Below are 25,810 nucleotides of genomic sequence, written 5' to 3'. Positions count from 1 at the left end.
ATTGTTTTGGGGCTTGGGCTGGTATTTGGACTATTCAAAACAGATAGGTGCTGTGGAAATAATGAAGAAAAGCTATTTGAACTCAGTTGGGCATTGTTAACACATACTTAATCGAGAAAATATTTAAATTTAAACTTTCGAGAGACATCTCAAACTATGCACCTCACCTTTAAGTTTATTGTTTTACTGTTATTTTGTTTTTTTATTTTCCTCCTCAATAGGAAAACAATATAAAATAACTTCAGATAAGATCAAATTAAATTAAAATTAGCAAAATTTTCTGTCATTAAGGTAAGAATGACTGTTTTGCAACATTCTGTATGTGCGACCCAGTGATCCGGGCTCCTCATTTTAAATAGAGCACCTTCACCCCCAGGGAGCGGACGTACTCTCCGCTCTGGTGCACGCTTCAATGAACGCTGAGCATAAAACACATTATTTCATGTTCTCGGGCAGCAAAGGCAGTCGTAATAAGTCACATCAGTGTACTAGTCACATGTTTGCTTTCTCACCCGCACAGGCGGTCGAGACATCTGAGGGCACCTCTTTATCCCTGGAGAAGATGACCAATGAGAAGAAAGCTCTGGAGGTTCAGGTTGGAAATGATTGGATCCGGCATCCAAAAAAGTCATTACGCACTTTAGAAAAGCAAACGAGCACACTTGTGATGACGCTCTTGAATCGGTCTTCCGCAGCGTGTGATGATGTAATCCTCACATGGCAAACCTCATTTCACACACTGTGAATAATAGACAAATGATTCATTCCAGAGTTAAACTGTTACCGTTGTAAAATGTAATTATGTAAACAAATATTAGATAAATTATCGTATTTTCCGCACAATAATACGCACAGGATTATAAGGCGCATCCCCAAAAATTGTCCTTTGTCAAGTCATATTTATTTGTATAGCCCGGTGGATGATTTAATCTGGCCTTTCATAAATGCATCAATGTCTAAATATGTCCAAAAAAAGAAGTAAGCTTCTTTGTCATTTCTAACAAAAGTTGTAATTCCTTTAATAATAAATACAAACCAAATGCTCCTTCCCGCCGCTAGAGGGCAGTAAAGGTTTAAAAAAAGCTGACATCCAGTGTTTGCGATTGAAATGAACGTTTGCTACATGCCGTGTCCAACTAAATTCAAAAAACGTCGAACTTTCTTCACTATTTACCACAAAAACCTAAGTTCCGGGTAATGCACACTTCCCAAAATGGCACTCCAACAAAAAAAAAAAAAAAACAGTGAACACGGAGTGCAGGATTTTCCAGGAGTCTTGGACTGAAAATTATTTATTCATTGTCTAATTGGTCCCAATTGAGTTTATGTTGGTGATGTTTGTGGTGAGTTGGTTCAGATGTAAAGCTGCATTTACTCAACTGTTAAAATAAATTATTAACACATTCACTGACAAACATGGAAATCATTTTTTTCCATTGTTTCTGAATAAATGTGTTATGCTTAAAAAATATCCCTTTTCATCTGCAATTATAATTGGTAGGGTAAACTACAAATGAGGGCTAACTGAAAAAGCATTGTCCTGAAAAACAGCTAAATATTTGGCGTTGATGTTTTATTACTGATCCGACGAGAGAGAGAGAGAGAGAGAGACTGGATTTTTCTTTTTAGTTTATCCCTCTCACAGTGGACATGCACCTACGATGAAAATTTCCGACCCCTCCATGATTTCTAAGTGGAAGAAATAGCAAAACAGCTGTGTGTTCAAATACTTTTCTTCACTGGATAAGGTTTGAAACTAAACTTCCTATTTTTAAAATGGTCCCCAAGTGAGTTTCAGTAATTGTGACGCGTGTGAACATCAGCTGATGCTTCCCGCTCGGCGCTTGTCTCCAGCGTTGGGTGGAGGCGGATCTTAGTTCAGCTTACATAATAAGAGGGAGCGAGCGAGAGAGAGAGAGATGGAGCGGGATGCTGTTCCGATTCCTTTGCAGTCTGTTCATAGTATCGGTGGTGTGAGTAGTGGGCAAGCACTATATTGATGCATGTGTAGCGACAATGTGTCTCTAAGGGGGGTGGAAATAAGGCACGGGTATGGACGTCACGGCGCTGCGTCACGCTTACTCCGGAGGCATGTATTCGCCCCCCTATCAGGTACGACACACTGCCTGTATAGTGATACTGACTGGTATTTCACTCATTCCATGCCAGACGTTTTTTTTCCAATTGGGAGAGCCGGTGCAAGCCAATAATTGCCATTTTGACTGAAGGCTTAAAGACGATTTGTTCTGGAGCGTTTTGGGCATAGGACATATCAAAAGAAAGCTTGAAATCTTTCATTAGAAAATAATACGTCTCTAACTCTCTGTTTTCGTTTTGTTTTTTGCATTTACGATACCTCCAGTATCTAAGCAATTCTTTCCATAAACACCACAAGGGCACTTTGAATGCAAAATAACAGTTGACACATGAACTATGCATGAGCAATGCATGAACTTTGCAAGAACTTTTCAGCGCCTGATGCTTCCGGTGAATTGATCACACGATTTCGGTCACCACGACAATCGCGTTCCCTGGGGACATGGACGTAATGTCATCCTTCTCTGATCAGAGGATGACGATGGGACTTTGTCATCGTTTTTAGAAAGGAAACAGTTCTGTTAAATACTTAACTGTCAGTATCTGTTCATGTATCGTGACTCTCACCACAATGTTTCACTACGTCCACTTGTCATATAGGGCCACCTACACGAACTCATTGGCTGGATATAGGAATTGGGCTTAATTTATGTGTGGACAAAGATCTAAACAAAGCCACTTTTGCCATCTAATGGTGATTTCATCTCATCTCATTAGCTGCACCGCTTATCCTCAGTAGGGTCGCGGGGCTAATGGTGATTTATCACACTGAAATCATTCCCAGAGGCTTGATACTTACTCATAAGCAGCACCAAATCCTTTATAATAGTTTTTTTTTTTCAATAAAGCAATAAAAAACATTTTTTTGTTTGTTTTGGCACTAAGGGACAATGATTTGCAAACGCATTAATACATTATTGAATGAGTTAAGGAAGCCAGTCTACATACAGAAGCATTGCAATGTAATAGTTGTATGCTACATTTGCATGTGTTATGCAAATGACAGTGCCTTAAATAGGTTCTGTTCTGTTCAGAGGCATCTGGGATCCTCTAATTTATTTATTCTTTTAAATAAAAAGTGACTGACTCATATTTTTCATCTCTGCTCTCGCAGCCCTAAAAAATATTTATTTAAAAAAAAACAAAGGCAGTCCTGGTGGTATGTCATATTTTTAAACACACTTAAAAAGTACCATGCTTTGGGGTGCGTTGTTTAAAGTGTCCTTAAATTTGTGCAGCCCTTTGAGACTTTTTATGATTAAGGGCTATACAAATAAACACGACTTGACTTAAAAAGTATAATAGTTTCTCTATTTAGTATTTGTTAACAATACCCAACTGAGTTTAAAGAGCCTTTATTGATTATTTCCACAGAGCACATCTACTTTAATCTGAGCTGTTTGGGACTTGTAACACATTAGGAAGCAGGAAAGCGGGTTAGGCAGAGTGATTTAATTCTTGTTTTAGTAGTTTTCTTTTAGTGTAGCATAAAAATAGTGAAAGTAAGAAAAGGACTGTATCAATTACAGTCCAAACGCCAACCCATTCCCCATCTAAAAAATGCATTTACTTGCAGCTTGACACAGGCTCCGCGAACTTACTGAGGATAAGCGGTACAGATAATAGATGGGATGGAAGAAACCATTTCATTTTTTATCCATCTTGTTATTTATTTGTTTAAATACATGGATAATTTTAATATAGATACAAAAATGTACAAAACCCTAAGTCCTTTACCAGACAAAGAGCCTATGAGCCTCCAATGTGTCACAAAAACATGGGATGTAATGTCATCGCCACAAAGTGTTTAGGTTTGGTGGTAGATGATGGATAATGGACCTATGTGGGGAGGCAGGAACTAGAAGCAGCGGTGCTCAAAACAAGGACTGTATTTTAAAACCAAGGCTAAAGTGCCAAACAAGTGGCCACAAACCAACTAACAAAATGTCTAACCGGGAAACCAGGAACCAAAACTAAACCTGGACCTGGAAAAAGGAGTAAAGTAACAAAAAAAACCCAGAAACGAACAGGACATGGACAAGCGGGTTGGGGGCCTCTGGTGGAAGGAGGCTTACTTGACTTTAACATAACCTCCCCTTAACGGGCCTGGATACCAGACGGCTCCGTCAGAAAAAAAGGGGGGGGGGGAAAACGATTCACTGAGGCAGACGCAACAAGACGACTGAAGGTCCTTGCCTCTCACCTCTGAGACAGAAGCCAGGTGCAGCCGAGGAGCTTTCTCCTTGCCACAGGAAGCAGGCATGGCCGAGGGCCCGTCTCCTTGTTACCAGGACAGGAACCAGGAGCAGACGAGGAGCCTTCTCCTTGCTGCCAAGACAGGAAGTTATGCGCAGCCGAGGAGTCCTCTCCCCTTTCCCGAGACAGGAACCAGGCCCTGCTGAGGGCCTTCTCCTTGCTGCCAAAATGGGAACCAAAAGCCAATGCCACTGAATGTGGAACTTTCTTCCTGGGTTCTTTAGTGGTTGGTTCATTCTGTTTTTGATTTGGGCGTGATGGACCCATGTAGAGGAGGCAGGAACTGGAGGCAGGGATATTTTTAACAAAAACTGTTTTCATTTACAAAACCAAGACCAAACAAGTAAAGCAACTACAAAAATTTCCAAACATGAAACCAGGAACAAAAAACAAACTTGGAACTGGAAAATATTCTAAGAGCATAGAGTAATGACTGCTTTGCCCAAAAATGGCAAAAGATATTTACTAATCTGCTTATGTCTAGAATTAACTTCAGTTTGTTATTTTTGTCTAAAATTATTCCGTTATTTGTACTTTAACTAGTCTTTTTAAGATACTGTATGTGTGTCATTCCTGTGTGCATTCACTGATACACCCACCTCAATGCAACTTGTCATCATGTGTGGTTTATTCATGTCGTATACTGTTTCCCAACCTCCCCGTGTGTTTTTGTTTGCAGTTGGACACGCTGAAACAACAAAATTGCAAATACCAAGAGGAGTTAAGTCTCGTTCGGGAACAGCAGAACCTCTTCCACAAAGACATGTGAGTAGCGCGACAAATATCTTATATTTATCATGGGCATATCTGCATCGTCTATCTCTGTGGTCAGGAAACCTTTATTGACCCAAATTGCCATAAAAGAAAACATAGCTCAGGAGGTAGAGCGATCGTTTTAGGATTAAGGGATCCCAGTTCGAATTCCGGCTTGTCCGTGTTACATGTCGAAGTGTCCTTGGGTAAGACATTGAACCCCCAATTACCCCCAATAAGCAGGTTAGCGCCTTACATGGCTGCACAGATCACAGCCGCTATTGGGAAATGTGAAGCACAATGTAAAGCGCTTTGGGAAGTCATTGACTTGAAAAGCGCTATAGAAATGCAGATCATTTCATTTCATTTCATTTCATTTCATTCCAGAGAGCTAAACCATATACTTTAAGACAAAATTCAACAAAAACCGCCAAACATGAATGTTTTTTCAGACATTTGCTTTTATTTTGCTTGCTTACAATGAAGAATGTGTTTCTATTTTATTCTTTGGGGGATTTGATTTTATTACTCAACACAGAATAGAATATAAAAGAATAGGTCTTTATTGTTATCGATATCAACGGTGTGAAACATTGTGTGCAACAAGATCAGACATGGCATGTGTAATAAAAACCTTGAAGAGAAAAAGATAAGACAATCTGGATAAATAGTCAAAAAAATAATAGTAATAATTATAACATAGTGCCTATAAAATGGCCTAAGTTATAACAATAATAATGCAATGAAAAAAAATAGCGCATTGTAACAAAAGGTCAATAAAATAAGTGCAATAGTATTTAGCAGGAGCAATTTAAAAACCCAAAATAAGTTACAAGGTATATATTTTCACTGTGTGCAATATTGGATATTTTTTCACATTTCCATATAGCAACAACAAAAAAAACAAAAACACAAAATAAGTTGCAAGATTTTTCCACCGTTTTGTGCGTTTGTTTAGGGTGGTAAGAATGATTTCATAATGCACTTTGAGTTGCGATATAAGTGCTATATATTTCGATTTGATAAAAAATCTGATATGAAATATTGGATAATGTCGGTGTCTGAAACTCATCACAAAAAGTTACCAGACACCAGGGCAGATAATTGAAAAGTTGCTTGCCCAGGCATAAAGTTGCCTGCCCCATTTTTACAACTTGAAACGCAATAAGATGACTAATCGCAAAAAAACCCAACATTGTTGCAAAGTATTAAGGATTGATAATCAGAATATATAACACTTTGAAATTAAATTTATTATAAATCTACTTATAACATTCATTACATGTATATGACATCGCTGTTTTCCATCTGCCATCAGTATGTACCTGTATTTACTCATCTTCATTCATGCAATGTTTGTGTTGCGTCGTCTGCTACAAACCACGTGAATTCCTCTTTCCTTGATGCTTTACATTTTGTAGCGTCATATATTTTGTTAGATTTTTTTGAATATTTCTTCTGGGGCTTAGGTTTTGGCTTGATTCCTAACCCCTCATCCATTTATTTTGTGTTCTCTGTGCGCCTACTTTGGAAAATGATATGCAAATGCACGACCTTATAAGGCTCGGGATAGTCCGGAAGCACGAAGTTATTCAATGCGGGCTTCTGATTGGCTGCCGAGTATGCAAATTGCCAAACGAACCAAAATTTCCAGACCGAACGAAGATTTCGAAATGGAAATAAAGCAAACGTTTGATTTGGGGAAAAAAAAAAAAAAAAAAAAAAAAAAAAAAACTTTTTTTTTTTTTTCCTTGAAAAAGTTGTCAGCCACCCGGGGCAGAAACGTTTTGAAAAGTTCTACGCCCGACATAAAAGATGCACGCCCTGGGCGTCCGGGCAGACGTTATTTCAGACACTGATATTGTTTATTCTTTTTTTGGTGAAATGTTCGTTTATTGATTATCTGATGAGCAAAGGTCTAATTTTTAGGAAATTGCATCATTATTTAGTCAAATTAAGAAATTTCTCTGTGTTGATTATCCACCTGATGTTTATTTTTATTTTTAGAACAGAATAGAATTACAGAATAGAATTGCCTTTACTGTCATTGATATCAACGTTGTGAAACGTTGTGTGCAACAAGATTAGACATGGCACTCCAGGGTAATATATGTACTATAAAGACTTTGAAGAGAAAAGAGACTATCGGTATGAATATGCAATAAAAAAAATATAATTACAATGTAGTGCTTATAAAACTTGCCTAAGTTAAAATAATAACTCAATTAAGAAGAATAGTGAATTGTAAAATATGTTCATCCTGCAGAAATGAACTCGCAACCCCTGGTTTACAAGACCAGTGCTCTGACCACTGAGCTATGAGGACCTTTCTTGGAATATCCCTGTGTGTTTGTGTGCACGTGTTTTAACATGGTACCCCTCAACATGATGTCAGGACTGCAGTCGGATGTAATTGGCCAAGCTATCGTCACAAAAACGCAATCAAACACTTCCTGCTTCCTCTGCTGGTGTTATGTAATTATCGTCATTTGCGCTGCCTGGCTCCGGCAATGACATCACAGTGTGAGCTTTTGTGTGTCAGTGTGGCTTTTTAGTTGCAGAGCAGCTGTTGGCTCTGAAAATAGAAAGACTTCTTGCTTCTTTTATTTTTGTGTCAATTCAGACAAGGGCCTGGGAACCTATGGCTCTTTTCACAAGTACATATAACTTTTGTAATTTTATAATACTGCTTCACATGTTGTTTAGGGTGGTAAGAATGATTTCATAATGCAATTTGAGAAGTCGTGGAACTGAGCAAGCATGTGAATAGGAGAGTACTCGGTTGGTTTGGACACATGGAGTGGATGGATGAGGAGCGAATGTTGAAGAGGATCTACAGAGCAGAAGTCAATGGAAGGAGACCAAGAGGAAGGCCGCGATAGACGGGATGTATAGTGTTTATGAGTGCATTGCAGGAAAGAGGTCTAAATCTAGTGGAAGCTAGAACTCTTGTTGGTGATAGGAATGAGTGCAGAGGTGTTGTAAAAGGATAGTGGGATGTTTGGACGCGATGGGCAGGGCACCTGTATGATGCGGCAGGGGTAAACCAGTGAAAGCTGTCTGGCCCTGCTGTTGAACAAAAGAGTGTGTGGTGTCACCCTGACCCGAGGGACTTGGCCCCTTTCTTGTGTCCCGTTTCATCTGGAGGGACGAAAGCATGACCAACTTAGGTGCCGAGGTGCCTAACTTGTTTGGGTGTTTGGGCATTTGGGTTGGCCATGGTCCCCCCAAAATTTTGTGTGTTTTTTTTTTATACTTTTTCCCTTTTTTATTTTCTTGTTCTTGTTTCTTGTTCTCTTTGTTTGCACTATTTTGTGACATTTTTACAAAAGAACTTTGTTTGCTCCTTGTTTTGAAAATTATCAAGGACAAAATGCGCCTTAACACTCTTAAGTAGCTGCAGGAGGGAGTCAAATTTTAAGTGGTATATTTATATTAATATGGTACACAGGCTCTGGAATTATTATTATTTCATAAAATTTTTTGAAACCAACAAATGTTGTGAAATAACATGTGCTGAAGAAATAGCTTTTGTCTGGAGAGCGGGTTTGGTGATTTTGTTGAATTTTGTTTTAAAAAATATAGTGTGGCTCAACAAATCAAACAAAAAAAGGTTTGCTTTTACGGCTCTTTTGGGTCAAAAAGTTCCCGACCCCTGTTTTAAACACTTAAAAAACGTCTGCAGGTTACAGAGCAAACACTTGATTGTCTGACTCTCAAAGTTATAGGACAAAGACTTGATTCTTTCCTAAAAATGAAAACTGACCTAAACTAGAGCTAAGATATTGAGTCTGGGCCCAAAAATCCAGCCCTCAGGCATAAAATCATTTAGTCGGTCCAGGCCGGGCTTCTCTCTCGCAGATTTTTTTTTGTAATTATCCACTCGTCATGTGTTCTGTTCCTTTTGCTTTGTGGAAGATCCAGACACCATGCAAGCTGCTCGGCCGATAGTTGCTGCTGGGATCTTCCACGGAAAAAAAGAAACAAAATCACCCTTCTTCCTCTTACATAAAATGTGAAAATTTGGGTTTACTTCGAGCTCAGTCCCTCAAAATCAAGCTAATCGGCAGAATCGGGCTGGATTTCTTTAGGCCCGATCTTATTTCTAACATAAATATTAATTAAAATTTCATTTTTTTTTCTGTGTGCAGGGAGAAGATGTCTACTGCTGACCCTGGCAACCAGAACTCTCATGTTACGGTCAGCAACGACAAAGACGGCGAACTTGAAACGTTGAGGAACGAGGTACCGGAATACATTAATCAGCGTTAGATAGGATACAAAAAAATGGTAATTGTATTCCGTTAGCAGAATGGCAGTGCAGTGGTAAGCACGTGTGCAGCACAGGTCTGAGGTCATGAGATCGAACCTTCCTGTGTGGAGTTTGCATATTCTCCCCGTGCTTGCGTGGGTTTCATCCGGGCACTCCGGTTTCCTCCCTAATTCCAAAAACATGCATGACCTTGGTTTCCTCCAATTCTTTTTCAAGATGAGATTGCTAATTTAGCTACAAGATGTACTAATTTTATTTATATTATGTTTATTTTGTTTCTGTTTTGTAGCATTTGTGGTATGGGAGTAATCCGAAAGTACTTGAAAGTAATCAAGCAACAATTCTGCAATATTAAGCTATTTGGATTACGTTACTGATTACATGAGCAGGTAACTACAACACGTAGCAAAAGTATGGAATCACCAGTCTTGACAAGCCCTCACTCAGACATTTTATTCTGTAGAAAAAACTCAGATCACAAACATGAAACAATCGTAAGGTCATTCCAGAGTGCAACATATTGGCATTCAGAAATACTAAAAGAAATTAAGAGAAAACACTGCAATGGTCAGTAAATGTTACTTTTATAGAGAAGGTGCAGGCAAATAAATATGAAATCACTCCACTCTGAGGGGAAAAAAATGGAATCAGTGCATTTTGAGCAGAAAATAAGGACACACTCAAGTCAATTTCCTTTCCTTAATTGGGCACCTGGCTTAGATTAAGTCTTCTCATTAATCAGCAGTAAAAAACAGTGCAGTTATCACACCTTGGAGGACTCCTGGACTAAGTGGAATGGCAAGAATCATGGCTCCAACAAGATCTTGAGACCAAAGACAGGATCGTCAAACTTCTTGAAGAAAGTAACTCTACTCGTATGGTTGCCAAAGATGTGGGCGTTTTACTGTCAGCTGTATCGGATATTTGGACCAAGTACAAACAGTATAGGAAGGTTGTTGAAGTCAAGCGTACCGGTAGGCCAAGGAAGACATGTCGGCATCAAAACAAACAATTAAAGGCCATACGTCTTGAAAACAGAAAATGCACAACGAGACAAATGTCTAGGACATGGGAGGAAGTTGGAGTCGATGTATGTGACAAAACTGTGCAAAATTGCAGAAAGGAAATGGGATTTTCATATAGGAAAGCTAAAAGGAAACTATCGTTGATGCTTAAACACAACAGAAAAAGACTGCAGTGGGCTAAGGAAAAGCAATCATGGGCTGTGGATGACCGGAAGAAGGTTGTGATGAGTGATGAGTCTCACATCTGCATTGGACAAGGTGATTATGCAGGAACTTTTGTTTGGCGCTGTTCCAGTGAGATTTAAAAAGTGGACTGTCTAAAGAAAACATCCAAATTCCCACGATCCCTAATGATATGTGGCTGCATGTCAGGCAAATGCACTGGGGAGATGGCTGTGGTCAACAGGTTTACATTGACATTTTGGACAGCTTTCTCATTCCTACAATTAAAAAAAAGGTTTGTGGATGATGAACTCGTTTTCCAAGATGACAATGGATCATGCCACCGAGCAAAGTTGGTGAAAGCGTTCCTTGGAGAAAGACACATCTAGTCAATTTCATGGCCTGCCAATAGCCCAGATCTCAACCCAATTGAAAACCTGTGGTGGAAATTGACAAAAATTGTCTTCAGCAAGGCTCATCAGACCTGCAAAGATGATCTGGCAACTGCAATCAAAGAGAGTTGGCACAAGATTGATGAAGAACACTGTCACTTATCAAGTCCATGCCTTAGAGACTGCAAGCTGTCATTAAAGCCAAAGGTGGTGAAACCTAATACTAGTCATATGTTTTGATTGTTATTTATTTGCCTGTTTTTCATGATTCCACATTTTGTTCCTCAGAATTGAGTGATTCCATATTTATTTCTCTACACTTATTCTATTATAGTAACATTTACTGACCAATGCAATGTTTTTTTCTGAATTTATTTTGGTGTTTCCGAATGCCCGAGTTTTTTCTGAGTGAGGGCTTGCCCAAACTGGTGATTCCATACTTTTTGCTAGGGGTTTTAGTTACTGTACGGGATTACTTTTCTAATATAACCTCTCAACCCTGCTTCTCCCTCTTTATAATCATTTATTTTCTCCCGTCAGGTGGCGGCTTTACGAAACCAGAAGGCCGTCACCGAGACGCTGCGTTCTGCCGTAAACACACTGGAGCACGACAAGCTCCAGCTGCAGGAGCGTGTCTATGAGCTGGAGCAAAGGCTCATGGGACGCCCGGAGGACGGAAAACCAGACGACTCGCTTTCTGGTGGGGTTGAACATATTTATTGTGGAAATATTTTTGCCTGTAACTGATGTCGCTTTAGACTAGTGTCTCTAAACTGGTAGGTAGGGACCCGAAATTGGGTCGTGGACCTGTTTTAGCGGGTCGAAGGTCTTTGCCCTGGTAAAATAATGCTAAGGAAAGAAAAATAACTGAGGGTCTATTGCACTTCTAAAGGTGGTGTCTGTACCTGTAAAATATTGGACTGGTTGATGCAATCTTCTGGCTTAAATCATTATTGTAGCTCCTTTTGTCGCGCGTGCTCTTAATTTCTTGACATGCTCAAATACTTTTACTTTTTAATCTTTTTGAGGTTTGGGCTAGTATTTGGACTTTATTTGTAAGTCTTTTTCTTACTTTCACCGTTTTCATTATATAATGAAAAAAAAACAGGGATCCAACAAACCAACCATATATTTGACTTAAACAGCACAGTCCTTTTCATTCAATACATTTGGGAAGTGGAATTATTTTTCTTAATTTGGCTTGTGGCTTCTAATTTGGGTGGCAAGGTGGCTCCTGAAAGCAGATCAGTTAAGAAGCACTGTTTCATTCAATTTAATCTCATCAGATTAAAGAATGATGAGGGAAATCAGTGGTTGGTGTTCTTAACTAACTCAACACTTCCCCGTGCAGGCGACAACGCTGTGAAGCAGCTGCGAGAGGAAAAGGATTTTGCAGAAGGACAGGTAAAGTGGATGCCCAATGCCCATTATGGAGGGCTAAAATCTGAATCTAAAATATCTACGTCTAATTTATCCAAATCCAATCCATCTAATCTATCTAATCGAAATTTAATCCATCTAAATCTAATCTCGCTAATCGAAATCTAATTTACATCTAACTATTATATCTAAAGCTAATGTGTCTAAATCTAATGTGTCTAAATCCAATCTAACAAAATCTGATCCAACAAATCTAAATATTAAACTTACCTATCTAATCTAAATGTAATTTTAATCAAATATATCTCATCCAATCTATTTGAATTTAAGTCGATCCATCTAAATCTAATATATCCATAATCACTTTGAATCTAATCTAAATATAGTCTATTATTCGGATCCCAATCAGATCCAGATCGGATCTAAATCTAATCTAAATCTAATCTTGAACTAAATCTTAATGTAAATATTAATGTAAATCTTAATCTAAATCTTATATATATGATCTAAATCTAATTGAATCCATCTAAATCTCTCATCTCATCTCATTAGCTGCACCGCTTATCCTCAGTAGGGTCGCGGGGGTGCTGGAGCCCATCCCAGCAATCATCAGGCAGTGGGCAGGCGACACCCTGAACTGGTTGCCAGCCAATCGCAGCCATCTAAATCTATTTTTTCTAAATCTACTGTATCTAATATACACTTTTAAATCTGAATCCATCTCATTTGATCTAAATCTAATCCATCTCAATTTAATTCTAAATCGCGGTGTGCGTGCGTGGGTCGCTTATAGGCTTTCAAACAGCTGACCCGATTTTCTTGAAAATTAACATAGTTGTACTTCTGAGAGTGTCTTTAGCTAGGTTTGGTGTCAATGCACTCCCAATAAACAACAACAAAATCTATTAACTGATAATAAACAATAAAACAAAATTTGTTTTTTGTTTATAAGCAGCTTTGGAGCTGCATGCGGCCATGTGGCTCTTTGGCACTCCCTCGTGGTTCCCTGGTGCTTTTCCAGCATTTTTTAACAAACCAAGGCCCCAACAACCTCGCCAAAGTTGAATGCCCCTCAACGCCAATTCTCGCAATGCTATGTTTGTCCAAAATAAATAACAAACGTGTCAACCTCAGCCACTTTCTCCCCTTATTATTGATCACAATTCCCCTTCTTAAGCGATAATAAACCCTTCAAACACAACACGGCACCTATTCGCTTACAGCAAGACGGATTATGTAGAGTAAAAACTTTTTTTATTTACAAAATAAACAACAAGAATAAATTTTCCAGCATCTTTCTTCGTTACTTTCCCACTTGCGGTAAATTTAGTGTTGTTTACCATATGTTAGTGCAGGATTTGGCAGACTTCATCTTCATTAGCAATCTACGATGACATTGTTGTCTGCCGCCAGTGAACAAGAAAATGTGTTTTGTCCCTCGTACGAAAAGTGTTATACGTTGTACACGTTTTGAAGTGAATATATATGTTACAGACTAACTGTAATAGTAATATAACATGAAAATTCTGTGATTTTGAAAAAGAAAATTCAAATATTGTGATGAAAAATAAGAAAAAACTTAGATTGAATCAATATAATCATTTCATATATTTTAAATTGGGTATTTCCGTGATGCACAGCCTCACCTGCCTCCTGTGACATAAATACATCAATAGAAAATATACCGTGGTTAAAAAATGTAAATAATCTTATTTACAGATAACATTTATCTTGTATATTTGTCATTACATTTATTATTTCTACATTTACTTGATTTTATTGTTATATATATATTTCAATTTTCCCCCCATTATTTTTTGTGACATACATTGTATCCATTATATTTTATTCATTCACATATTTATATATCCCTTGGCCATGTCTTGGCCATTCATTTGTAACCACAACCAATATTTTCTTCCTCTGTCAGATCAACTTCCTGAACAGCGTTATTGTCGACCTGCAGCGCAAGAATGAAGAGCTAAAAATCAAACTAAAGAAGCTGGCCTTGACTGAATTCTTTGTCAACGACGGAACGGACAAGTAAGCACGCAGAATGTGTTCAATTTGTGTATGGGAAGCAAGGTTTTGGGTGTTTACCATAAATTTCGGACTTGTAAGCAGCTAATTTCTCAACACTGCCGCTTAACATACGATCCGTTTTTTTTTGGGGGAGCCTGATGGTTAAAAGGGTCTCGGCGGCGACTTCGGATTCGCACCAGGACCTCCCCAGCTGTGGTGCCTGTTGGGGCTGCGTGTCCATTCTGCGGCGCTCCCCGCGTCGTCCGTCTGCTCCTAGCAGCTATCTTAGAACTGGTGCAGACCAGTTCAATCCGACTGTTTAATTAAAACAAAGATTTGCAATTTCTGCCAAGTCCTCTGAATGTCAAAGTGGAGAAATTCAATAAAGCGCGAGTAAACAGAGTTAGTAACTATGACTCCCTTCAGCAGCCGAATGCCTCGTCACCTAATCAGTGACGCGCATGAAATGGATGAGCAAAATTTCCATTTTCCCTATAGAGTACTATTGCAATCTTGGCAAAAGCGGCGGGGTAATGTCTATTACAGAAAAGTAACACGTGTGCCGATTCTATCCTAAGATGTCGATCTCAATCAACTGTAGATCTCAATCAACTAGCGCAGCAGTCAATATTATTTAATCTGGCATTAACATATAGACTCTTTGCAAGTGACGTCGTGTTGCATTCCCAGGAATTATGAGCGCCGTGACAGATGGCTGAAGCACTTGAGCTGGGTGCAGTTGAATATAGTAATTGAATAAACAGTTGAGTTGAAACAAATATCAATCACAACAGAATAATATAAGCATGACTTTTTACAATGGCGAATTCTTGCTGTGCGAACCGGCAAGGTTTTAAGCCCAATTTGGAATTCTATGATAGCCCTTTTGATGAAGATGGTGATGAATATCTACAATCAATATAGCATCCCTCAAAGTACTCCAGTATTTGCAGCGAGGTTTTTTTATACATACGTTAAGGTATGTTTTATCTTTTTCCAAGGTATTTTGTTAAGTAGGTATGAGTCACGTCAAAGATACTCAATGTAGCTACTAATAGGTTTGCTAGTGCCACTGCAGAAACAAACCTAATAGTTGAATTTATGCTAAGAATCTGAGTTGCAAACATTGCTAACGAGTAACATGAGCCAGCTAATGTTAGGTTCACCAGTAGTGAACTCACTTTGGAGGGTGGAGAGTAAATGTAATACGTTCATGGTTAACTTATAATAATATGGCAGATTGTTTGACGTGCTGAAGCTATGAAGGACTGGTAAGCATTCAGACTTTTATAAGCTTTTAGATTAGCACCGGTGTATGGGTATACTCCGTTTACAATAAAGTGGTACAGATCGCCTGGACTGAAATCTGGACGATTTGGTTGGATGTGTAAATATGTCAGGAGGAAGAAGGTATGGGTTGGTAGCTAGCCCTGCTATCCTTAGTTTCTCTAAATACAGTACCCACCTTGTTGCTTTCTGTCAAGGCGAGCTATATTTTCCGGAAGCTGCACAATATTGGTTTGACTAGTCATTGCCAATGGTGTTGAATAATATAGCTTTTTAGTTGTTTTCTACTCTTTACTGGCCTCACCCACGGAAAGTACTGTTTACTACGCACATGATAAAGTAAGACCTAGTATTGCTAGTACTATGTAAAAAAAAAATCGTTATAGTGTTCATGCTTACAGTAGTTACTAAGGAGGCTTATTTGATAATTATAGGGCTGACAGTTATTGGACTGATCACAGCCTAATGTGACATAACGATTTTCGGCCTGATAGGAAAACTACACCTGATAGTCACCTGCTGCCACGTTAACAAATTCAATCAGTCAACACTACTAGTTAGAAGGATTCTAAGCAATTATGTATTCAGACGCTGCCCTACCTACGAACGAGACAATCGTTCTTAAGTTGAATTTGTTGGTAAGTTGCTTCAGTGCTATATTTTGTAGGTTTAAGGTTTATGAGTATGTTTAAGGCTTTTATAAGTAACCTGTATTGTTTTGTACTAAACAAAATAAACATTTCATAAAATAATATGCTCTATGAAGATAAAGTTAAGTTTAACTTTCTTTTGGGCTTCAAGAGGTCCTTCTCCATGGTAAAAAGTGGCCGAAAAAAGCGATCCAACCATTTTCTCAACCGCATCAAGCTTCCTTATTCCACTTTAATTTCAAAAGAAACGGCTCGCCTCTTCTTTACACGTAACACCAACCATATTGAATGGATGCACGAGATATTAAACAATAAAAATGTCAAACTTCTTAGAGCACTGGAGATACAGTATAGAATGTTTACACACAAAATAGGAAGAGGAAGCGGATTTCTTCTTCGGGGTGGATGTTGTGTGAGCTGTGTGTACTAAACATTTCCCAGCTGATTTTTTTGTAAGTTTAACAAATGATTTACTTTGCGCGATGCGTATTAACCAGATTTGGTCCCAAAAAGATCCAGCTGACTCCTTTACCTTATACCTTTATCAACCCTATGCTTAGCAACAAGATTTTTTTCCATCCATCCATTTTCTGCACCCCTAATCCTCAATAGGGTCATGGGTGTGTTGGAGCACATCCCACCTAGGGACAATTGGACTGGCCAATTAACCCGGCATGCATGTTTTTTGGACTGTGGTGCCCGGGGGGAAACTCAGGCATATACAAAATTCTGCTGTAGCTGGATTTGAACCATAGACCTCCATACCATGGGGCTCCACACTCACCATCCAGCTGCCCATCAGGTTTTTTGCTGTTTCTTTAACTGTTACATGTTTCTCACCCTTAAAACAGTTGGGTTGAAAATAGAAGTTCGGATCAAACATGGAGCAATCCAATATTGTGGTTTATTTGACCCAACGTTCTGTACTTGCCCAAGACACACCACAGGAAGCGGTGCCTTGATGACCCTGATAGTCAGGATTTCCGTGAAACGGGAAGAAATGGACTTGAGCGAGTTCATTTTCATGGCTGTTTAATCCTGAGGCTTAGTATCTGGTGCGGCTTGTACAAAAACAAAGCGTAGTTTTATTTAAGGGGTTTTGAATCAGGTGGGCTCTGTAGTCTGGAATTTATAGTAACTTTTGGGTATTTTTGTTCCATAACTGGATATAAATTCATCAGTTGTACGAATTAACTTAATAGATAAGATCCGAATCTCATTTTTCCAGCGTGGCAAAGTTGAAGCCCGACAAAAAGCCGCCACCACCGCGTCTCTTCTGCGACATCTGCGACTGCTTCGACCAGCACGACACCGAGGACTGCCCGACTCAGGCGCAGAGTCCGGACGCCGTGCCGCATTCCAGCTACCGGGGCCAACGCGAGCACGAGCGACCGTATTGCGACGTCTGCGAGGTTTTCGGCCACGCCACCGAGTCCTGCACCGACGACCGCACGTTCTAGCCCCTCCACTACGCGGCAATATCCTTAGGGCGGGGACGCCGCGTCTCGGGGGGGGCTACTGTATTCTGAAAAAGCAACCATTAGTTGTGCTTTCAACTCATTCACGTCTCCAGACATCAAAGATCCAGTTTGAATTCAATGCCATTGACGTTTTTAAAAGAATATCGGGGACAAAAACGCCAGTTTTCGGCAAGGCATCCGGCATAATATCAAAGATACCTTTGTCTTTGAGGAGTGAACCATGACCAGTTTGTGATTTTATGCAACCTTTTGTTGTTTAAGTTGCATTGACAGCACATTCCGTATACAAAGCACAAAAAATGGAACAAACCGGGGCAAATAAAGTAACCTACTATTTATATTTTAATATTCAAATAACTTTTACTACTCTCACTAATGTTGCAGTTTCTAATAAAAATAACATATCCTTTTAATCAGGCATGTCCAACTGAGTTTGGCTTCTGGGCCCTTTATTTTCTCAGAAAAAAAATGTTAACGCCAAATACTTATAATAATAATTAGAATATGCTTCCCCCCCTTACAAAATAAAATCATGAATGAAAAGGGATCTTTTCTGAACGCATTTATTCACAAGCAATGGCAAAAAGATTTTCGTTTTTAGAGTTAAATGTGCTAACAATTATTTTATTGTACCAGTTGAGGCAAAGCTGCTTTACATCTGTACCAACTCACCAAAACATAAACTTAAGTGGGAGCTATGAAAATAAATATGCTTACCTCATTTTCATACTGCATTGAAATAATGAATCCAAAATAAGAGTTTTAGCAGTGAAAGGGCAGTACATCAGATCCAACTACAACAGTACTATGAAAAAAGTATTTGCCCCCTTCCTGACTATCACAAGGGTTTCAGATTATCAAACCTATTTTAATAACACACAGAGACAACAGAAGGAAATACATAGAAATAAAATGGAGTGGCCAAGTCAAAGTCCAGTTTTAAATATAATTGAGATGCTGGTGTGACCTTAAACGGGCTAGAAAACCCTCGAATGTGGCAGATTTGAAGCAGTTTTGCAAAGAAGAGTGGGCCAAAATTCCTCCATAGCGTTGTGAAATACTCATTACTAATTATCGTAAACGTTTGGTTTCTTTTATTGCTGCCAAAGTGATTTATTAACTCGCTATTAGCTTCAGGGAGCAATTACTTTTTCACATAGGGCCTTAATAAGTGAAATCAACATATCAGAACTCCATTTTGTATTTCCTTGGGTTGTCTCTGTGTTATTAAAATTGGTTTGAGGATCTGAAACCTTTGTGAGAGATAAATAAACTGGGCCTAATGAAGCAGAGAAAATACCACAATAATGTCTTTAACATAAAACCAGACAGTATGTCAGCTCTTTTACACCCTTACTGCCCTCTAGCGGTGGGAAGGAGTACTTGCTTCATTGTCATTAAAAAATAAAATCATAACTTCGATAGAAATGAGCTAGAAAATTGATTTTTTTAAGACACTCAGAAATGAATGGCGGACTGAATTAAACGGATCCATATGTTTGGCATCTATCTACCCTGGTCATATGCCTCGAGAGGGGTGACCGACAGCAAGACAAACACATACTCAAAAACAAAGAAAATAAAAAAGGGAAAATTGGCAAAAAAACACACAAAAATTTTTGGACCATGGCCAACTCAAATGCCCAAACACCCAAACAAGTTAAGCACCCTGGCACCCAAGTTGGTCATGCTTTCGTCCCTCCAGATGAAATGGGACACGAGAAAGCGGCCATGTCACTCGGGTCAGGGTGACACAACACATTCTTTTGTTCAACAGCAGGGCCCCACAGCTTTCACTGGTTTACCCCTGCCGCATCATGTAGGTGCCCTGCCCATCCCTTAGAACGTGCCCAAACATCCTCTCCACTCATTCCTATCACCAATAAGAGCTCTAGCCTTCACTAGATTCAGACCTCTTTCTTGCAGTGCACTCATTTCACCATCCATCCACGTCAATCGCGGCCTTCCTCTTGGTCTTCTTCCACTGACTTCTGCTCTGTAGATCCTCTTCAGCAGCTGCTCCTCATCCTCTCCATGTGTCCAACCCAACCGAGTACTCTCTCATCAACACGCTTGCTCAGTTCCACGACTACTCCAGTTCTGTCTCTCACAATTTCATTTCTCAATCTATCCAATCTTGTCACTCTTAACATACTCCTCAAACACTTCATCTCAAAAACATTTAATTTCCTTCTCAAATCTGCGTTCAGGCTCCAAGTCTCTGCACCATACAACACAGTCGGCATGATCACACTCTCATATAGTCATCCCTTTACATCCATACTCTTGTTGCTCATCACTCTCCTCAGAGCACCCAAAACCTTGCTTCCTTGATTCACTCTGTTCAATACCTCGCACTCCAATTCCACCAACTGCAGCCACATCACAACCCAAGTACCTAAAGCTTTCAACTTCTTCCAGCACCTGGCCATGCAACCTTATTTCTACTGCCATGTCCACTCCATCACATGAACACTCCATCACCTTACTCTTCCCAACATTCACACATAACTTACGCCAATCACACACTCTTCCAAACTCCATGACCAACCTTCTCAATGTTTCCTCAGAATCAGCCACAAGCGCTGTGTCATCTGGAAACAACAAACTGATGTTTGACATGCCTGCTTTAAATTCTTAGCTATTCAGTTTTCAAACTATTTTTTAATGTTTCCTTACATTGTTGTTCCCGCTCTCTCCATTAACTTCCTCAGCGGGATAAGCTAGCCAGCGCCATTCCTTTCGACTGTAGCAGCTTTACTCACCGTCTATGCACTGCTCACTTTAAGCACTCGAATTGAATTCACACATTGTCACTTTTAGTCTACATACGTATTATCGTGACTGTCATGTTCGCCGTGTAAAGATTTGTTTGTTTGTTTTAGGTTTGGTGTCAAAACTAGCTTTTCTGCCTATGTTAGTACCTGCAAAGCCGGATATGAGGGAAATCATGAATTTTGTATTATTGTAAAGCACAAGCCGATGAACATATCGAAATCAAAATGGGGAAACGGATGCTTAAATTCTCCCGAAACCAGTTTTTCCATACACACCGTTTAGTTGTCCATATGCTAATAGAAACCACCACGTATCAAAATATTTTGTATCATAACGCATTCCATAATGTCACTCGTTAAAGAATTGTAAGTACGAATCAAAAGCTTATGTGACAAATGTGCGCACACTGCCATCATGCAGCTAAGATGTACAAAATGCTTATTTTTCTGCCGTGTTTATAAGAGGCCCTCACGTTTATTGTATAGAAGAAAAATGGTGATCTTTGTACGTGATACTCTCGTTTTATGACTGGCGTCTACAGAATAGATGTGTCGTCTCATGTCTTTTTCTATGTATTGTACGTGTGCTCTTTTAACAGTTCAATACAAACAACAGAGCAGCTTTTTCATTGACCCCTTTTTTTTAAAAAATAATATTGATGCAAGGGCGGTGTCTTCTTAACATTTTTGGGCAAAACATTGTTTTGTTTTTTTTTTCTCAAAGAAAATGTTTTCTTCCACTGGCACACAAGTGAATATATTAAGGATCTTATGTGACAAAATTGGTGTATAAGAATCCCCAGAAATGGTCGAATAGATCTGTAAAACTAAAGATTTTTTTTACTGCAAGGGTCGCCAACCTTTTGAAGTTGAGAGGAACTTTCATTATACTGATTAGCACATAACAGACCGATTTCACATTAATAAAATATAACTGCTTGTTATTACTATGTAATCACTATGTGTACCTGTACCAGGTAATCATGTGTAGGGTTAAAATAGGCTCAGTCAACTTTTAAGACATGTCAAGTCATTTTTATTTGTATAGTCCTTAATCACAAAGAGTCTCAAAGGGCTTCACAGACTATTCAGACTATTATTACACTATCCCCTGATCTGGAACCAACATGAGGGCAAGGAAAAACTCAAAAAAAAACCTCAACATGAGGAAAATGAAGAAACCTTGAGAAGGGACCGCACATGTGGTATCCCCCTTCCAGGATTACCAGGATGTCGGTGACAAATCAAATTTTCTAGAAGATCCTAGTGACTCTCCATGAACCTTTTTGTTTTATCACATTTCACGCTTCAAAATTAAAGCTAAAAAAATGTTTTCCAAGAATTAACTACATGTGCAAACCATTTGTAAAGTGGAACATAATTATTTGAACATTTTATATTTTGAATGGGAAATTTAAAAAAAATATATTGTTCCCCTGTTCTCTAAGCTCACCAAACTGACTCCGTAAGTTTCCCGATGACTACTGAATGATCCAATATCGATCTAAATGACTAATGATGACAGAGTGCACCTGTGTGTCATTAAGTCTCCGTTTAAATTCACCTGTTTAATGGTCAGTAAAAGGAGACACTGGAGAGCAGGTAGCATTAGATAGATACTTTGTTCATCCCCGAAGGGAAATTCACATTTCCAGCAGCATCCCTGAGCTGAGACCAATGAAAACCAGGCAGGATAAAGTGGAGAAGTCCGAAGCAGGAATGGGATACGAGAAGATTTTGCAACATTCATATATCTCCCGGAGCACTGTGTGAGCAATAGTATCAAAATGGAGAGAGCAGAAAACCAATGCAAACATATTAAGACCAGGCTGTTACTCTAAACTTTTAAGCATGGGGAGAAATAAACAGAGAAACAACCAAGAGGCTCCTGATCATATAGGATCTGTGCAAAAGACAACTATCCGTCATACTATGCATAAATCTGCCATTGATGAAAAAGTGACAAGAAAAAGGCTCTTCCTGGAAGTATACTGTTAAAAAGCCCTTGTTTTCAGTTTGCAAGGAGCCGCATAGGAGACACAAATACCATGTGGAACAAGGTGCTCTGGTCAGATGTGACCAAAATTGAACTTTTTGAGGTGAATGCGAAGCGTTACGTTTGGCATAAGACGAACACTGCACCTCACTCTGAAAACACCATCCCTGTCTAACATGGTGGTGGCAGCATCATACTCTGGGGTTGCTTTTCTTTAGCCGGGACTAGTAAGATCGTTAAAGTTGATGGATCCAAATGGAAGGCGATTCTGGCAGAAAACTTGGGAGTCTGCGAGAGACCTGAGAATGGGACGTAGGTTCACTTTCCGACAGGACAATAACCCTGAATTCATGTTTATTTGTGACACCCTTAATCGCAAGGAATCTCAAATGACTGAACAGATCACAAACTATTGCAAACTACAGACTATTATTAACCCTAAACAGCAGTGCTCATTTTACCTCTGAAAAGTGATGGGTCCCGGGACTAAAAATTCTGCGCACAAACGGACTTGAGCTGTTTTTAAGCAAGAATGGGCTTTTTTTTTTTCTCAACATGTGCAAAACTTATGGAGACCTCCCCAAAAATTTTTGTAGCTGTGATACCTTTTGCAAGGCACCGTATTTTCATAACTGCTCCACTAGCTTCTCAAGTGTTCTTAGGGTCTTACTGTTTGTTTTAAATCATTCCAGTGAGTTCATTCAAAATAAGAACACAGCCCAACATTTTAAAAGTTTTATTAAGAAAACAAAATCATTGAACAATAAAAACCGAGCACTACCGATGGAATAAATAAATCAAACCAAAAGCAAAAATCTGTACAAATTCTAAAGTGAGACAAAAATGGTCCATACGCTGTGAAAAATGGGTCGAAAAAATAAGATTTTCACACCGTGAACACACTGAGAAGCGACTCCTGGGCTCCAATGGAGGGTGAAAAGCTACGTGTTGAACAAAAGTCAGCGTTTTGACGAATGCTTATGAATCAAACTGTGTCATTGTCGTCGAGAATAGCATTGGAAACTCCAGCACGCCTGGACTGGGAATGAGGTATATGCTAATTCATCCTCCGGACATCATCTCTTCTCTCCAACCAAGTAGCTCCACCCGCTAGCTAGCTTGTTAGCCACTTTGCTCCCCGCGGGAAATTCGAGTAGACAGCCGTTAAAACTGTCACAAAAAATGATAAAAATGGTGGAAAACATTTGGCGTTGAGAGGTAAGCGTCGCGTTTAGCTTCCTTTATTATGTTTCCTTGGCGCTAAGATACGCTAATGTGAATGCGAGCTAGTATAACAATCGCTTCGGATTTTTTTTTCATGTTTTAAATATCAAGTTTTACTCCAACTGTCTGACTTTATGCTTAAAAACCGCATGTATTATTGTATAATGCAATTTTTTAACGATTTTTCTAAAATTTTAAGTTTCCCTCTTACTGCTTGACTTCATACTTAATTACCGTACTTATTCATGTACAGCGCACATTTTTAACGATTTTTTTAAAATATCAAGCTTCCCTCTTTGTGCCTGACTTTATGCGTAACTACCGTAAATATGTATAACGCACTTTTTTTTTACCAATTTCTTAAACATCAAGTTTCCACTCTTACAGCCTGAATTTTTGCTTAATTACCGAATTTATTCATGTATAAAGCACTTTTTTTAAACGATTTTTTTTTAAAAATGCCAAGTTTACATCTTACTGCCTGACATTACGCGTAATTACCGTACTTATTCTTGTATAACATGCATTTTTTTTGACCTACAAAATAATTCAAAACGTTTGAATACGTGTTATACACAGTTTGACCTCAATCGCACACACAGGATGCATGGGAATCGAACTCAAGTCGCGGCGGTGAGTGAGTTTCTGGTACCATGAGCAATAATAGTGTGAGAATCAGACAAAACTTGCTGCCTTTTTAATGCCATCCATATCACTAGTACAGAAGTTAGTATTAGGCGCTCTTACGGCCATGACCCAGGTTCTATTCCTGTTGCATCAAACTGAAATGTTTCACCTAAGAATTGGTGAAACAAAATGTTTATACTTACTTTTAATGATAAATTAGAGGTGCGCGTTATACACGAGGTTCTACTGAGTGATCAGTCGCAAAACATTGGAGGCATGGAAATCAAACCAGAATCGCAACAGTGAACGCCGCGAACCCTTACCACTGAAGTACCAGTGATATAAATGACAAACGACAAGGCATTTGTCTTCATCTCTTCACACTATTTTAGTCGCGGTACTAGAGACAAACAGTACTTTCGTTGTACACTTCACAGGATACAATGACAATAAGTTTGTCAGTTACCATGCTTACAATAGAAGAATATAATTGGCATTGTGACGTGTGAAATGCCTAACATCCATCTCTGGTACTGTGACTAAAAAAAAAAAATAGTGTGATAATGAGATAAAAGTTACTCCCTTTCCGAACGTCATCCATATCACTCGTAGTACAGTGGTTAGGATTAGGCGCTCTCGCAGCTGTGACCCAGGTTCTATTCCTGTTGCATCAAACTGAGAAACAGTGAAACTAATTTAGATTTTTTTTAAATAAGGTTGAATGGAAAACTGCATTTAAAAGAGGGAGTTACGCATCAGGTCAACCACACGTTTTAATGTCATGTTTTCAATATTAAACGTTTTTTAACAATTCTGATTCATAAGATCTCATTTGCAATCTCTGCAGAAGGATTTTATGATCACCTGAATCAGGAGTGTTGGGGGAGGGGAAATATCCAACACATGACATAGGTGCCCTTAAAATTAAAACAAATCGGAAAACATGCACTGTATTTATTCGTGTATGTGCATAAATGTACAGCTTGCATCCTTTTGAATAAAAAACATTTTAAAATTGTGTTTTTTCAAGGTTAAATTTGCCGTTTTATGCAACAGGAATCAAACCTGGGTTGCTGCAACCTTGAGAGCGCCTAATCCTAAACAACTGTTCTACAAGTGGTATAGACCTATTTTTGAGCCAAGGCACATTTCTTTCATGAAAATAAATCCCGCGGGACACCACCAATTGGTGCTGTTGCATCTCCGGGAAAATTAAATCCTAATGAAAGTAAATCCAAACGAAAGATCGCTTTCGCTAGACCGCACAGGCACGTCCATTCGATAATTCCCCACAGCACAGTATGACACTTACAGTGCACACCAGTGTATCGCAGCGCAGGAATGGATGGCATATGAAAAGGCAGTACATTTTATGTCATCACTATGTATTTAGTCATGGTACCAGACA

At 39.0% G+C, this 25,810-nt stretch overlaps 1 protein-coding gene across 3 annotated transcripts in view; it reads left to right on the top strand.

The window, feature by feature from the left end:
* The window catches only part of clip1b (CAP-GLY domain containing linker protein 1b), a 39,850-nt gene extending 18,668 nt beyond the window's left edge, over positions 1-21,182 (top strand). For all 3 annotated transcript variants that reach the window (XM_088355514.1, XM_088355512.1, XM_088355513.1), the window contains 7 exons: positions 521-595; positions 5,033-5,118; positions 9,258-9,351; positions 11,499-11,658; positions 12,310-12,362; positions 14,269-14,381; positions 17,526-21,182. In XM_088355514.1, coding sequence (XP_088211640.1) covers positions 521-595; positions 5,033-5,118; positions 9,258-9,351; positions 11,499-11,658; positions 12,310-12,362; positions 14,269-14,381; positions 17,526-17,757 — 813 coding nt within the window. In that variant the 3' untranslated portion in view covers positions 17,758-21,182. The remainder of the gene's footprint in view (positions 1-520; positions 596-5,032; positions 5,119-9,257; positions 9,352-11,498; positions 11,659-12,309; positions 12,363-14,268; positions 14,382-17,525) is intronic.
* Positions 21,183-25,810: the final 4,628 nt, after the last annotated feature.

Source organism: Urocampus carinirostris, chromosome 16, assembly GCF_059441175.1.
Source record: "Urocampus carinirostris isolate Australia breed hairy pipefish chromosome 16, RoL_Ucar_1.0, whole genome shotgun sequence".
Classification (NCBI taxonomy): domain Eukaryota; kingdom Metazoa; phylum Chordata; class Actinopteri; order Syngnathiformes; family Syngnathidae; genus Urocampus; species Urocampus carinirostris.
This window is presented reverse-complemented; position numbering and strand designations above follow the sequence as displayed.